Here is a 16,058-nt window from a genome sequence, read left to right on the forward strand (position 1 = left end):
AGCTGTACCAGGAGGCACTCTAGACAGCTGCAGTCCACAGGGCCCTGGGCTGGAACCCAGAGTAGAGGGCGGGCCCGGGTTCCCCCCAAACCTCCCAACTCCTGATCAAACCCAGGAGGAATTGACCTGGACTGTGGCTTCTACCAGAGGGGAAGGTCTCTGGGCTGTTTCCCGACCCACAGGGTGAATCTGTGAGGCGAGCAAATCCGGCAATAAGCGCAGGACCCACCAAGGTAGAGGAGGAACTTTGTCACAATAAATGGATGTGCTGCAGCCCTGTTATCAGTGAGGTGTGAATGCCCCAACCTGGCTGGGCCAGTGAAGTACTTACCTCATGAAACCCAGGAATTGGCTTTTTTTCATGACCAAGCAGAAATCAGGTTGGTGCAGTGTGAAGGCTGCACTGCTCCCGCATGGCTACCCCCTGCCCAACTGGCTCTGGCTTCCTGGCCTTCCGGTCTGGGAAGCCTAGTGGCCTGCAGTCCCCTGTAGCTCACCCCAGGAGATTTCCCCCCTTTTCCTTCTCTCCCCTCCAGTCTTCCCATGGGCTTGTTCCTTACAACTGCCTAGGTTCCTCCTTCTTCCTTCTAGTCCTGCCCCCTGGGCAAATGGAAGTCAAGGGCCAGTCGCCTTTTCTTCCTCTGGCATCTCCAGGGGCAACAGTTCCTTCTCTCTCTCTCGCTTCTCCTCGGGTTCCCCCTTCCAGTCCTCCTGGCGTAGTCTCTCCCTTTTAATATCCCTAGGTTCCCCTTTCTTTCCTACCCCCTCCCAGCATGGAGAGCCACAAGGAGTTGAGGAGCGCTAGCCTCCGGCAGCTCCAGCAGCAGCCTGTAGAAGACACTTGTACCCAGTGTTTTTTCCAGCTATAGTTGTCCAGCCCAGACAGTGGGAATTGGGACATTGAGTGGAACTTCGGGGCGGATGGCTAGTGTGCCAGGGCACTGGATCAGGACTGACTCAGCTGTGAATCACCTGGGTTTGCTTGGGGTCCACTGTTAACTGCTGACCCCCCTGCCGATGGCAGCACAAAGGGTGAGGCCACGAGCATGCACAATTCATTCATATTTTTGAAAAAATGTCCCTGCTAGAATCGCTTATTTGCAGCTTTGATCTGTGCTGTGGCGAGAGTGGCTGTACCTCTGAGAGGTGCCGTTCCTCATCAGTTCAGCCAGGGCTTCAGTGTTCTGCAAACATATTTGTTCTTGCATTTAATATATTACAAATAGTGATGTAGTCTAGTGGATACCCTGGTTTGGGTGAGGAATGGCCAATGCTCAGCTCACAGCTGCCCTGCGATCTGTCCAGTGCTGGGCAGCGGTTGGGATGATGAGAGTGAGGCGTTCCCGTGTGCTGAATTCCTTTCAGGCTCTTTCCGGTTCCCTCCTTCTGGTTTGTAGTGGTTACCTTTCCTTGCTGCTCCAGATGGACACAGCTTTGCCAGTTACCCTCCTGGGTGACCGTCCTGCAGCACAGGTTGCACCTGCTTGTAATGATGCAATTACTAATCCAAAGCAAACGCTCTCATTGGGACTGCAGGCTGGCTAGCCACACAATCCCACAGCCCCTGCACCAAATCAGAATGACAATTCTCCAAACACACCTGTCAGTTCAGGGCAACTGCACCTGTATTTCCGCTCTGTGTCCCCCATCCTCAGGCCTCCGTCTCCCCAGCTGTTGGCTATCTGGATGGAGACCCATCTCCCTCTCTCTTCCCTGCCTTCACTGTGTTATTCCCAGTGCAGACACGTTGCCCAAGAACACCTGCTTGCTTTCTCTAGAGAGGTGGTTAACAGGTGTAATGGCTACAGTGCTGAGGTACCAGACAGCACTTCCTGTGCGAGCCTACTTGATTCTTAAGCTATTTCAGAGGAAACTTATTAAACACAATAAAAGAGCCTACATGCATGCTAATAAGCTTACCAGGGTTCACCCCAGCCCCAACATGGCAGGAGCAGTCCTTCACCCCGCCACCCAAGGGGATACCTTGTCTTTACAAGTTCTTCACAGCTTTAGGCCAGAACAAGCCATCAATCTTATGTGGCCTCAGTAGCCCCAGTCCTTCCAATCCTGCCGTAAGGACTGGGGCCCTCTGTGGACCTGGGGTCCTGTCCATTTTCTGGAACAGGAAGCAGACCCTGTCTTTGTCTGCTGGTCCCTGGGGAATCCAGTTTGAACTAGTCTATCTGCATCTTTCCAGGGGTGGCTTCTCTAGAGATGTCCCACCTGAGTGAACTAGCCCGACCACTCCCTGTTGTTCTCTTATTTACACTTCCCGTGGAAATACATAAATTCCACATGCACAACCCCATTTTTAATACAGCGGACCCCAAATTCAGTAAGGTTGAACTCTGTTCAGTAAAGTATATCTTACTTCCATAAGATTTGTTCGGGATATTATGTCTGTTGCAATACCCATCATAGCAGAGTTCCAGACTCAGGGTCCCCTACATGACCAGGCCTGAAATTCCCCAGGCACAAAGCTCTGAAGCCATTAGAGATGTTTCATACCAGTCCTGCCATAGCCAGTGCATTAAACTGCAAGCTTAGGAATCATGAGATCTATTCCCAGTTCTTCCCCATGGCTGCTGTTAATATATCTGTTCCCTTCATAACACTTATTATGAAACTAGAGTTTTGTATTGTTCCCTCAAGGGGTAACTCTCATTCACCCATTTTATAGGTAAGAGAAATGAGAGCTTGCCATAGAACCCAGCATAACAGAGCCAATTCTCATCCACTTCGCCACATAGCATTTCGGAAGGAACATGCCACGTTAGGTGCTTCTGGACCTCACTACCCAGTGTGACTGTCGCGCCTTCTAGTGTTTAAACACATACAGAGGCTTATGACGGTGGTACTGCTCCTAAGCTTGGTTGATAAACGCAGTAGTGTTGACTTAATAGACATAGATTTCTGTAAGGCATCAGACTTGGTGCCACACAACATCTTGATTAAAAAACTAGCCCAATCTACAACGAACATGGCATGCATTAAATGGATTAAAAACTGGCTAACTGATAGCTCTCAAAATGTAATTGTAAAGTGGAATTATCATTGAATGGGTGTGTTTCCAGTGGGGTCCCACAGGGATTGGGTCTTGGCCCTATGTTATTTAACATTTTTATCATGACCAGGAAGAAAACATAAAATCATGCATAAACAGGGGAATCTTGAGTAGACCTAGAAAGGTTCTTTTACCTCTGTATTTGGCACTGGTGTGACTGCTACTGTGTCCAGTTCTGGTGTCCACAATTCAAGAAGGACGTTGATAAATTGAAGAGGGTTCAGAGAAGAGACACGAGAAAGATTAAAGGATTAAAAAGTGATGAACTCAGGAGGCTCAATCTGCTTATTTTAACAAAGAGAAGGTTAAGGGGTTACTTGATTACAGTCTTTAAGTATCTACATGGGGAACAAATATTTAGTAATGGGCTCTTCAGTCTAGCAGAGAAAGGTGTAACGTGATCTGATGGCTGGAAATTGAAGCTAGACAAAATCAGACTTGAAAGAAGGTGTAAATTTTTGAGGGTAATTAATCATTGGAACAATTTACAAAGATTGTGGTGGATTCTCCTTCAATGACAATTTTTAAATCAAGATGGGCTGGTTTTCTAAAAGATCTGCTCCAGGAATTATTTTGGAGAAGTTCTCTGCCCTATAGTGGGAGGGATGGCTCAGTGGTTTGAGCATTGGCCTGCTAAATCCAGGGTTGTGAGCTCAATCCTTGAGGGGGCCATTTAGGGAACAGGGTAGAAATCTGTCTGGGGATTGGTCCTGCTTTGAGCAGGGGGTTGGACTAGATGATCTCCTGAGATCCCTTCCAACCCTGATATCCTATGTCATACGGGAGATCAGACTAGATGATCACACTGGCTTTGGAATCTATGTATCTATGAAACCCTGATCATCTCCTCCCAGAACATGGGCCAAGCACAAGGCATCCTTTCTTTCCCTTACCTGGGGTTAGGCCAGTTTATCCTGAGTTGGACTCCATCAGAGAATGATGTCATCATAAGATAACCAGCAAACTCTTCAATGTGTCCATGATCCTCAGGCCTGGAACCCATCCCTGTTCCTACCTGCTGCCCAGAGTTCTTGTAGGGCACAAACACAGTGTAAAGCATTTTTTTTTAAAGCTGGGTAAAGGGTAGCATGGGATGGGCATCAACCTATAAACAGCAGCATTCACTCCTAGAGTTCCCAGAGATCCCACTTCAAGCCACAGCTGAAGAGACCCAGCTTTCTGGGGACAGCTGTTTAACTAAGTAGCTCCAAATGTGTCTCTGTTTGTAAATAAGCTGCAGAGTGACAGCAGCTGTTGATGCAGCAGTTTACTTAGTAACTGTTGAAGAGCTTTGGGGTGCCAGAGGTCAGTGCAGTCCTGGCAGGTCTCTTGTGTCTGGAGTTTGTTAGCTGACACCTCTGACTGGGGCTGTGATCTGCCCCCAGGCTCCTGACACCAGTGGAATTATTTTATTTTACAGGAACACGGTTGAAAGGGGGAGAAAAGATAAAAGAAGAAATGTGCACTGATTCGTGCGAGCCAGCGGGTCGACTCTGTTCCCCAGAGGAAGGCTCAGCAGCTGTTATTCAACAGGAACCCCCCTCTTATGTGGTACCCAGAAGGTTACAGACTGCACCCGTCACAGCGAAGGACGTGAACCTCGACGTGCTCAGGAGTGGAGTTGCCTGTCTGCCAGGTGAGTAACTGAGCCAGAGGGATGGGCAGGAAGCTTTGTGCTGCAAAAGGGCTGATAGGTGTGCAAAAGGCGTGCTGCTGATAGGGATGCATTTTAGACTTTCCCGTGGGGCAGGAGGTCTGTGTGCCGTATTCCTTTCACTATAAACTTTTCTGAAATTCGGTCCTCAAATCCCTGGCCAACTCTTGGAGCTTTCAAGCTGAGTCGGGGACTGGCAGTAAACAGGACCTCATGCTCAAGAAGGACTAGATAATTTGCATCCAGGAGTCCTAATGTAACTATAGCACCCTTGTGGCCAAGATGGAGTCCACTCTGCAAGATGGCTGCGGTCAAGGAAAGGTGAGCCCCTTCCACCCCAGGGGCACCTGTGCCAACCCCCAACGTAAATACATACACACTGGAACAGGACAATGAATATAGGAAAGGGAAATATTTATTTACAGAGGGATGAATGTAGAAAACCAGCATGGAGAAAGATAAGGAGAGAGGTAAAACAAGGGTATATTGACCACGGGGACCCATGTGCCCAATGTGCACAGCATCTAGACAGAGAGCTCAGGAATCCAGGACAGAGTTCCAGTCCAGCACTGAGGCTTGGGTGCTCCTGACTGGCCTCGGTGCCAGTAAATGTTCCCCAACAAACCCCTCCAGTGCCCTTCTCTTCCGCCCTCTTCAAACCCACACAGAGTGACAACCGCCCCATTTAGCTAGCTGCTTTCCCAGTGCAAAGTCACAAGCCCCAGTTCTGACAGTTGTAGCTGTGGTGATCCCAGGATATTAGAGACACAAAGTGGGTGAGGTAATATCTTTTAGGGAACCAACTTCTGTTGTTGAGAGAGACAAGCTTTCGAGCATATTGCTATGGCTATGCTGCAGAAGACAGAGCAGTCATACAGCATGATCTGGATAGCTTGGTAAGCTAGGTCCATTCAAACAAAATGTATTTTAATGCAGACAAATGCAAGGTCTAGGAACAAAGAATACAGGCCGTACCTAGAGAGTGGGTCCTGTGTCCTGGAAAGCAGCAACTTGGAAAAGGGTCATAGTGGACCAGCAACTCAGCAGAGCTCCCAGTGCAACCTAGTGGCAAAAAGGGCTAATGCAATCCGTGGCTATCTAAAGGGGATGAGTGGGCAGAAGTAGGGAGGTGATTTTAACTCAGCATATGGCACTGGTGAGCCAATACTAGGATACTGCATCCAGGTCTGGTGTCCACATTTTAAAAAGGATGTTGAAAAATTGGAGCGAATGCAGAAAAGAGCCACAAAAATTGACTCAAGGGCTAGCGAAAATGCCTTACAATGAGCGACTTCAGGAGCTCAATGTGTAGAAGACTGAGGGGTGACTTGGTTACTGTATATAAGTACCTTCATGGGGAGACAATAACACCTGCTAAAAGGCTCTTTAATCTAGCGGCGGAAGGCAGAACACAAACCAGTGGTTGGAAACTGAAACCAGACAAATTAGAAATAAAGCCCAGTTTTTTAACTGTGAGGATGATTAACCATTGGAACAAACTACCAAACCAAGTCTGGATGCCTTTCTGGAAGATATCCTTTATCCAGGCACAAGTTGTTGGGCTCCACACAGGGGTAACTGGATGAAGGTCTCTGGCCTGTGTTATACAGGAGGTCAGACCAGATGATCTGATGGTCCCTTCTGCCCTTAAACTGTATGAATCTATGAAAAATGCAAACCAAAATTGTCACATGCACGTAACATGTGAACACAGGGCCAGCCTTCCAGAAATGCTTGACGAGAACCTTCATCTGAGGGAGGAGCAACATCAGAAGCACTAAATGCATCCAGCTCATCCCTAGGAAGTGGGTGTGCCCAGCATTCTAGAAGGAGTGTGAACTGGGGAAGACACATACATGTGCTCCAACACACACAGATACACCCCCTCTAATGGGATGTTAGACATGGGTAGGGGTTATGGGAACACTATGGTTACAAGTATCAGAGGGGTAGTCGTGTTAGTCTGGATCTGTAAAAGCTACAGAGAGTCCTGTGGCACCTTATAGACTAACAGACGTATTGGAGCATGAGCTTTCGTGGCATCTGACGAAGTGGGGATTCACCCACGAAAGCTCATGCTCCAATACGTCTGTTAGTCTATAAGGTACCACAGGACTCTTTGCTACTATGGTTGCAGTGACAAGAGTAAATACAATTTTATAAGGGGTAGGAACTAACAGAGGAGGTTCAGAAGAAGCTTTCCTCTGGGCAGGATGTTTCATTAGTCAGTTGTGGCACTTGCACTTTCCTATGAATTATCCAGTACCAGCCACTGATGGAGACAGACCCCTCGTCTGATCTGGTCAGGTAATTGCTATACTCCTATGTGGGAGTCAGGGGAAAGTTTAATCCAGTTTTGTGGTTAATAATTCAGAGGACAATAACTGATGCTTCAGAAAAAGGTGAAAACAACCCCTACTGAACTTGACCATTGTATCATCTTGTCCATAAAGAGAGGATTCCATCCTGATCTCTCCGGCACTCAGCTGATGCCCTGGAGCATGAGAGTTTTGATGGCCTCTCTCTTAACTCACAGAGCTACATATAGTATTAATGAACTCTTTCTATTTTAGCACCATTTTCTGGTCTTGTACTGCCCTGAACAGAACACAATACTCCAGGTGCAGTAACAGGGCTCCTGATTTATTTAATCTCCCTTTTAGACCTGACTTTAGAAGAACAAAGCCCATTTACTGGCCCTCCTCCCTGAAAAGGGGTTAACCCTACTTGTGATTTCCTCTCTGTTTGAAATAATGCCTGCTTGGGGCCCTGGCTCTCATTACTGGACTCCACTGAGAGATTTGCTCCTAGCAGGGCAGAGCTGTTTATTTGGGGCCCATTGTGCCCTCACTGAAACCACTTTGCTCTATTTCTGTTCACATTCCCTCCAAGGGGACAGCAGGGGTCAAGTGGGTAAGATACAGAAAAGTGTAATTTTAATTATTTTTTTTTTAGGATTCTGATTTTGTTAGGTTTCTTGGGATGTTTTTAATCATGCCATGTCAGTTTTACGACTGGAACAAGAGACGTGTGTTCCCAGCTTGTATAGCTGAGCGGTCTCCTCAGAACAGTGAGATTGTGGGGTACCACAATGCTGGTAACTTGCCCTTGCCTGGGGCCCCTGCTAGTTTTGTTGACTAGAAAAGACCAGGTGTGGATCTCTGAGGTGAAATGTAGAACTCTGAAACACACGGGTCGGGTGCAATTGCACTGCCCCCTTGGGTCCTCTGCCGGGGAGGCTCCAGGCACCAGCGCACCAAGCATGTGCCTGGGGCGGCAAGCCGTGGGGGGCGGCCTGCCGGTTGCCGTGAGGGCGCCAGTCAGGCAGCCTTCAGCAGCGCGCCTGCGGGAGGTCCGCCGGTCTGGCTTCGGTGGCAATTCAGCAGCGGGTATGCCGAAGGCACAGGACCGGTGGACCTCCCGCAGGCATGCCGCCAAATCCGCGTACCAGTGGACCTCCCGCAGGTGTGCCGCCGAAAGCTGCCTGCCTGCCGTGCTTGGGGCGGCAAAATACATAGAGCCGCCCCTGTCCTTGGCTTCCTTGTTTTCAGTGCAGAGCCAAGCAGTCCCGAGCCAAGCAAGGAGGATTGTTGAATGCCAATTAACACATCTCGCAGAGTTCCTGGGGTAAAAATGGATAACATCTTAAATACCCCTCAACTTCTGCCACTGGAATTTTTGTCATGAAGGAGAGAGCCTCAACTGCCTTCAGCTCTCCTTTCCTAGCTGGCAAAATCAGAGGTGTTTGGCTAAAGCAAAGGTCTTTCACCTGCTCCACGCATAGAGCCCTGGGGAATTCAGCTTGCTTTAGGTGGGGGAGTCAGCTGCATTGTGCATGCTCTTTGTTCACACCTTAACCCATTGGCACCCCCTGCAGAAGGACGCCAAACCTCCTGCAAGGTTAACAGTGTGTGCCCAGCACCCATTGTCCCTTGAGGGCTGCCATAGTGTGGTGGGCTCCTCCACAGTGAGGGGAAAGCCATGCTTCTGATGCCTCCATCTTGTGTTGGCCTTGGAGTGGGAGCGGTGGATTCCCTCTCTGTAGATTTGTTTTGAAGAGGAGCCTGTTGCTTTGTGTGCTGGGAGACTGGGCTTTCCTCCCTCCGCCTGGAGTACTAGTGCTGAATTTGATTAGGCTGCACACGGCTCTTCAAAGCTCTTTAAATTCCTTCCAGCTGACAGCAATCAGCTGCAAAAGTAATCATGCTGCTTGAGGGCCAAGAGGGTTTTAGACCCTTCAAGCCTGAGTTTTATTACTTTCTGCGGTGCTGAGTGTGGGCCTGAATCGCTGTTTCCAGTAACTGCAACAGAGACCGTGCAAACAGCGAGCATTGTCTGTGCCTCCCAGTGGCCATGGCACTGCCTCAATGGCAAGTCCTGGTGGGCACTGGTGTGTCGTAGAGGTTGTGTGCTCAATTCTGGGGGGGGGGTGGGAAGTGGGGGAAGAGCATTTGGTCCCAATAGCAATGCTGTAATTTACAGGGAGAATCACTAAGGGCCGTGGGTGAGCTGGGCTGCCCTGGAGGTAATCTGTGGGGGGATCCTTCAAGGCTCTGACAAGTTGCAGATGTTAAAATAAATTCTCATTTTCAGGCACCAGAGACAAGTGTGGACGTGCAGTGGCCATAATGACCACAAGGAACACGATCTGGCTAAACCCCCACTGCAACACCACCGAGCTGGTGCGCCTCCTCCTGTACTTACACAGCATCCCAAGGTTGGTGCCATTTCCAGGCTGGGCAGGGTGTCAGGCAGGCAGGACAGGGCAATCTCTACTGGCACCTAGCTGGGAGCCGAACGGAGCTGGCTCTCTTTGGCAGCATGAGGAGATGGCCCCAGAAAGCTCTGAATCTGCACAAGCCACAGATCTGCTGACTGCGTGCTTTGGCCATGCAGCGTGCAGTATACGCATGCTAAGCAGCAGTGCTAGGTGTATATTGTTCTACGTTTCCAAGCATTGCCATAAATCCAAACCATTTCTCACTCTTCTGCCTTAACTCAGAAAATAGGGCTTAGAAAACATGACATTGACAATTCTGGGGTAGCCCAGCAACTCACGCAACAGCCCTGTCATATAGTTCTAGGGAACAATCTTCCTGACAGCCTGTCCTCCAGTGCTGAAGGCGGCTGCAGAGGCTGAGCAAGTGGACGAGTGACGTATTGGCATCACGGATGTGATACAGTTTGCCTGGTAGAGCTAAACGCATTCAGAATGTATCAGTTTGTCGTGTGCTCTGCAGTTTTTCCCCATACTGCTGCTGCCATGGGCTCCCTGATGATGGGGCTGCTTCCAGATCCTCACAGATAGGGTGACCAGATGTCCTGATTTTATAGGGACAGTCCCGATTTTTGGGTCTTTTTCTTATATAGGCTCCTATTACCCCTCACCCCCGTCTCGATTTTTCACATTTGCTGTCTGGTCACCCTGCTCACAGACTCTGTTGGGTCTTAGCTCCTGGTCTGCGTTTTATGCTGCTTTGAAAAATACGACTAGTTCCAAGTGTGAGCCTTGTCGTCAGTGCAGCTGAAAGGATGTAAGTGATGCTGCGTGCCAGCCCTGGGGCACAGTCAGTGAGTGCTGGCACTCCCCATGGCTTCCCTCCTCGCTACCTGCCTCCAGAGAGATGTGATAGTCTGTTTTGTCTGAGGATTTGCTGCTGGGGCCTGGGGAGTGGAGCAGCATGGCTGGAATTAGTGTCATGGGAGGAGGTGTGGTAGGTGGGGCATCAGGAATTTACTTAGCAGTACAAGGGAAGAAGAAGGAGCAGCCTAGGCAACCTCAAAGGGAAGATATTGTGGCTAACAAAATGAGGCCAGTTAGTGGCTTCCGTTTACAGAGTTGCATCAGGAATGCCCAGCACGGTACACCATGAATAGCCCGTGCTGCCCTGTGGCAATGACACACTAACGCGTCTTTCCTTTTCCTCACAGAGCAGAGTGCCGAGCTTTGGGCCTCACCATTCTGGTAGATGCTCGTCGCTGTTCACCAGTTCCTGCCCTTTTTAAGGCTTTCAATTTGCTACAGGTGAGCCTGTGGAAGCAGCCCCAGTCCTTTGGCCCCAGGCTCTTTGGTGTGGTTGCTGTGTTCTGGCTTCCTGAAATCCATCCGTGCCATCCCAGGTTTTGGCTGCTTTCAGGAGGTGGAGCGCTGGCCTGTTTCAGGGGGACCCCCCTGCCTGTACTTCCCAACCCTCAGGAAAAGCCAGAGCCCTGACTTTGGGGGGAAAACAGCTGCACTCCTTTCAGCCACTGCTGAGAGCCTTGTCCCCAGGCCCGTAACTGCTGTCCGCAGAACTCTGCTCAGAATGCGCTGCCACATTTCTGCCGAGTGTCTCTGTTGGCATCAAGATTTTGTTTTTATTCATCAGCTGCATGAAATATTCAGTGGCCCGTCACTTTCAAAGATGAATGAAAAGTGAAGCAGAAAGGCCAGTGCTGTGGCTGTGGCTGGCGGGACTGTCCCTGAAGGAGGAGGGCAGTGCTTTATGTCAGTGCTGTTGTGAGGAACGTGTACTGCTGCTGATCTGGTGGGGGGTGTGTGTGAATGATTGGAAGCAGACATGCTGTAACTTAATATTGTTTCAGGTCAAAGACTTTCATGTCAGTCTGCTGGAAATGAAGTGCATTGTGTTGACACTGATCAGAACTGATTTCCCATCTGTTGTTAGAAATCCAAACAAGAGAATGAGTTGTAGCTGCAACTAATCATGGCTAAGCAGGTGCCTCTTTGCACTGGCCTTTTGGGCCCTCAGGGTGTCCACTCAAACAGACTCTGAATGAACCCAGGATGAGATTTTAATGACACTTGTGCATGCAGAGAGGCCACTTGGCTGGCTGGCTGGGTGGTGCTTTGCTCTGCCACATCAGAGAGCTAGGGCTGAGTCATGGGTTTCCTCTCTTCCTTCCAGAGCTGGGTGGAGTTGGGAGCTGTGCTCAGGCAGCATGCTTAGCCCCTGGGGCAAGGGAGTATCTCATGGTGACCGTGCTGTGCTCTTGCCCCCAGTGCTGCAGGGGTAACATTCACAGCTCCTGGGAAAGGGAGTGTCTTTCATTTCATAGGGCATGGCTACACTTGTACATGTAGAGCACTGGGAGTTAAACCAGCCTTCAGAGAGCGCAGTAGGGAAAGCGCTGCAGTCTGTCCACACTGACAGCTGACAGCGCACTGGCGTGGCCACACGAGCAGCTCTTGCAACAGCCACGGAGAGCAGTGCATTGTGGTAGCTATCTCAGCATGCAAGTGGATGCAACGTGCTTTTCAAATGGGGGCTGGGGTGGAGTGTAACATTGTGTTGTTTGTATGTGGGAGGAGAGTGGGTTTTTGAGGGGCTGAGAGCATGTCACCATGCTGTCTTGTAAGTTCAGACAGCAGCAGACCTTCCCCCACTCCCCTCTCTCTCTCTCTCTCTCTCTCTCTCGCGCACACACACACACACACACACACACACACACACACACACACACACACACACACACACACACACACACACACACACACACACACACACACACACACACACACAGCATTCCACAGTAATGGTTGCTTTGTCTCGGAGCAGATAAGCAACCGGCTGTCAAACAGAGCTTTCAAAGGCCATATCCAAAACAATAACAAGAGTGGCCTCTTGACTTAAGGGGATTATGGGATGTTTCCGGAGGCTGATCAGAGCGCAGTAATGCAACACCTCATTCACACTGACGCCGCAGCGCTCCAGCAGGAGCGCATCAAACATTATTCCTCTCACCGAGGTGGAGAACCAGCAGCGCTGTAGCCGTGGAGTCAGAGCGCTCTACGTGCCTTGGCAGTGAGCTAGTGCGCCCGGGGCTCCTTTCATGCGCTGTAACTCGCAAGTGTAGCCAAGCCCATAGTGTTGCTCCTTGGTGCCTGGCTCAGGGCTCTGAGGTGCTGCAGAGGCGCTGGGTTCTGTATGTTACATAGCTGTGTTTCAGATGACAGACTTCCTAGAAATCAGCAATGCTCTTAGGGAGCTGGGGTGATCAGAACATAGGACTAGAACGGGCCTCCTTCTTGGGTCATTGAGTCCAGTTCCCTGGTATCATAGGTACCCCATTGTATCATCCTGTTAATACATTTATCAAGCTCCTTCTTCAAACCAGTTGGGTTTCTTCTCCCCACTCCTCCTACTGGGAACAATTTTCCAAGGGTTGTGGTGGAGTCTCCATCATTGACTATTTTTAAGCCAAGATTGGATGTTTTTCTAAAAGTTATGCTCTAGGAATTATTTTGGGGGTGTTCTCTGGCCTGTGTTATGCAGGAGTTCAGATTAGATGATCAGAATGGCCCCTTCTGAATTAGAAGATCTCAAAGCACTCTACAAAGGAGGTCAGTAACATTATCTCCATTTTACAGATGGAGGAAGTGAGGCACAGAGAAATTAAAGTGACTTTCTTACCTGGCAGGCCAATGGCAGAGCTAGGAATAAAATCCTGTATTCTTGAGTCCTAGGTCAGTACCCTAGCCTCAAGGCCCTATTGTGTAGATTGTAGAGTATAGACTAGAATATATTTTGGGGTTCAAATCCCACTGTATCTCAGGGGATGGATGGTTATATACTCCTGTTTTTGCCAGAAGAAAAGATCATAGAAGATTAGGGTTGGAAGAGACCTCAGGAGGTCATCTTGTCCAATCCCCTGCTCAAAGCAGGACCAACACCAACTAAATCATCCCAGCCAGGGCTTTGTCAAGCCAGGCCTTAAAAACCTCTAAGGATGGAGATTCCAGCACCTCCCAAGGTAACCCATTCCAATGCTTCACCGCTCTCTGAGTGAAATAGTGTTTTCTAATAGCCAACCTAGACCTCCCCCACTGCAACTTGAGACCATTGCTCCTTGTTCTGTCATCTGCCACCACTGAGAACAGCTGAGGTCCATCCTCTTTTGAACCCCTCTTCAGGTAGTTGAAGGCTGCTATCAAATCCCCCCTCACTGTTCTCTTCTGCAGACTAACTAAGCCCAGTTCCCTCAGCTTAGAACATAAGAACGGCCATACTGGGTCAGACCAAAGCTCCTTCGAGCCCAGTATCCTGTCTACTGACAGTGGCCAATGCCAGGTGTCCCAGAGGGAGTGAATCTAACAGGTAATGATCAAGTGATCTCTCTCCTGCCATCCATCTCCACCCTCTGACAGAGGCTAGGGACACCATTCCTTACCCATCCTGGCTAATAGCCATTAATGGACTTAACCTCCATGAATTTATCCAGTTCTCTTTTAAACCCTGTTATAGTCTTGGCCTTCACAACCTCCTCAGGTAAGGAGTTCCACAAGTTGACTGTGCGCTGTGTGAAGAAGAGCTTCCTTTTATTTGTTTTAAACCTGCTGCCCATTAATTTCATTTGGTGGCCCCTAGTTCTTGTATTATGGGAACAAGTAAATACCTTTTCCTTATTTACTTTCTCCACATCACTTATGATTTTATATACGTCTATCATATCCCTCCTTAGTCTCCTCTTTTCCAAGCTGAAAAGTCCTAGCCTCTTTAATCTCCCCTAATATGGGACCCGTTCCAAACCCCTAATCATTTTAGTTGCCCTTCTCTGAACCTTTTCTAGTGCCAGTATATCTTTTTTGAGATGAGGAGACCACATCTGTACACAGTATTCGAGATGTGGGTGTCCCATGGATTTATATAAGGGCAATAAGATACTCTCCATCTTATTTTCTATCCCCTTTTGAATGATTCCTAACATCCTGTTTGCTTTTTTGACTGCTGCTGCAAATTACGTGGATGTCTTCAGAGAACTATCCATGACTCCAAGATCTTTTCCCTGATTCGTTGTAGCTAAATTAGCCCCCATCATATTGTATGTATAGTTGGGTTATTTTTTCCAAGGTGCATTACTTTACATTTACTCACATTAAATTTCATTTGCCATTTTGTTGCCCAATCACTTAGTTTTGTGAGATCTTTTTGAAGTTCTTCACAGTCTGCTTTGGTCTTAACTATCTTGAGCAGTTTAGTATCATCTGCAGACTTTGCCACCTCACTTTTTACCCTTTTCTCCAGTTCATTTATGAATAAGTTGAATAGGATTGGTCCTAGGACTGACCCTTAGGGAACACCCTCTCCATTCTGAGAATTTACCATTTATTCCTATCCTTTGTTCCTTGTCTTTTAACCCGTTCTCAATCCATGAAAGGACCTTCCCTTTTATCCCATGACAACTTAATTTACGTAAGAGCCTTTGGTGAGGGACCTTGTCAAAGGCTTTCTGGAAATCTAAGTACACTATGTCCACTGGATTCCCCTTGGCCACATGTTTGTTGACCCCTTCAAAGAACTCTAATAGATTAGTAAGACACGATTTCCCTTTACAGAAACCATGTTGACTTTTGCCCAACAATTTATGTTTTTCTATGTGTCTGACAATTTTATTCTTTACTATTGTTTCAACTAATTTGCCCGGTACTGACGTTAGACTTACCGGTCTGTAACTGCTGGGATCACCTCTAGAGCCCTTTTTAAATATTGGCGTTACATTAGCTAACTTCCAGTCATTGGGTACCGAAGCTGATTTAAAGGACACGTTACAAACCCTAGTTAATAGTTCCTCAATTTCACATTTGAGTTCTTTCAGAACTCTGGGGTGAATGCCATCTGGTCCCGATGGCTTGTTAATGTTGAGTTTATCAATTAATTCCAAAATCTCCTCTAGTGACACTTCACTCTGTGACAATTCCTCAGATGTGTCACCTACAAAAGCCAGCTTACGTTTAGGAATCTCCCTAACATCTTCAGCCGTGAAGACTGAACCAAAGAATTAATTTAGTTTCTCCGCAATGACTTTATCGTCTTTAAGCGCTCCTTTTGTATCTCGATCATCCGGGGCGCCACTGGTCATTTAGCAGGCTTCCTGCTTCTGATGTACTTAAAAAACATTTTATTACCTTTGGAGTTCTTTGGCTAGCTGCTCTTCCAACTCCTCTTTGGCTTTTCTTATTACATTTTTACACTTCATTTGGCAGTGTTTATGCTCCTTTCTATTTAGGATTTGGCTTCCACTTTTTAAAAGGTGCCTTTTTATCTCTCACTGCTTCTTTTACATGGTTGTTAAGCCACGGTGGCTCTTTTTTAGTTCTTTTATTAGCCTGCTCACCCAGCTTGTGTCTCTCATACCCTGGGACCAATGCGGCTGCAGCAACACAGCAAGCAAGAGACCAGAAATCGATGGTGAGCTATGGGAAGTTTCCTTTGCCAGCCTCTTGCCCGCTCAGATTCTGTCCTTCCTTTTCTAACCTCTTGTGAGCCAGTCCCTCCTTCTGCCTCATTCAGCCTGCAAGTCGGAATTCGGTCTGGTCAACATTGTTCTGTTAACGTTTTT

General features: G+C 48.3%; 1 protein-coding gene across 1 annotated transcript in view; it reads left to right on the forward strand.

The window, feature by feature from the left end:
• Positions 1-16,058, forward strand: part of PLEKHG4 (pleckstrin homology and RhoGEF domain containing G4) — a 168,036-nt gene that overhangs the window by 48,900 nt on the left and 103,078 nt on the right. Inside the window, 3 exon segments of the mRNA XM_044987105.1 lie at positions 4,485-4,700; positions 9,312-9,435; positions 10,650-10,743. Coding sequence (XP_044843040.1) covers positions 4,485-4,700; positions 9,312-9,435; positions 10,650-10,743 — 434 coding nt within the window.

This window comes from Mauremys mutica, chromosome 14 (genome assembly GCF_020497125.1).
Source record: "Mauremys mutica isolate MM-2020 ecotype Southern chromosome 14, ASM2049712v1, whole genome shotgun sequence".
In the NCBI taxonomy this organism is placed as follows: domain Eukaryota; kingdom Metazoa; phylum Chordata; order Testudines; family Geoemydidae; genus Mauremys; species Mauremys mutica.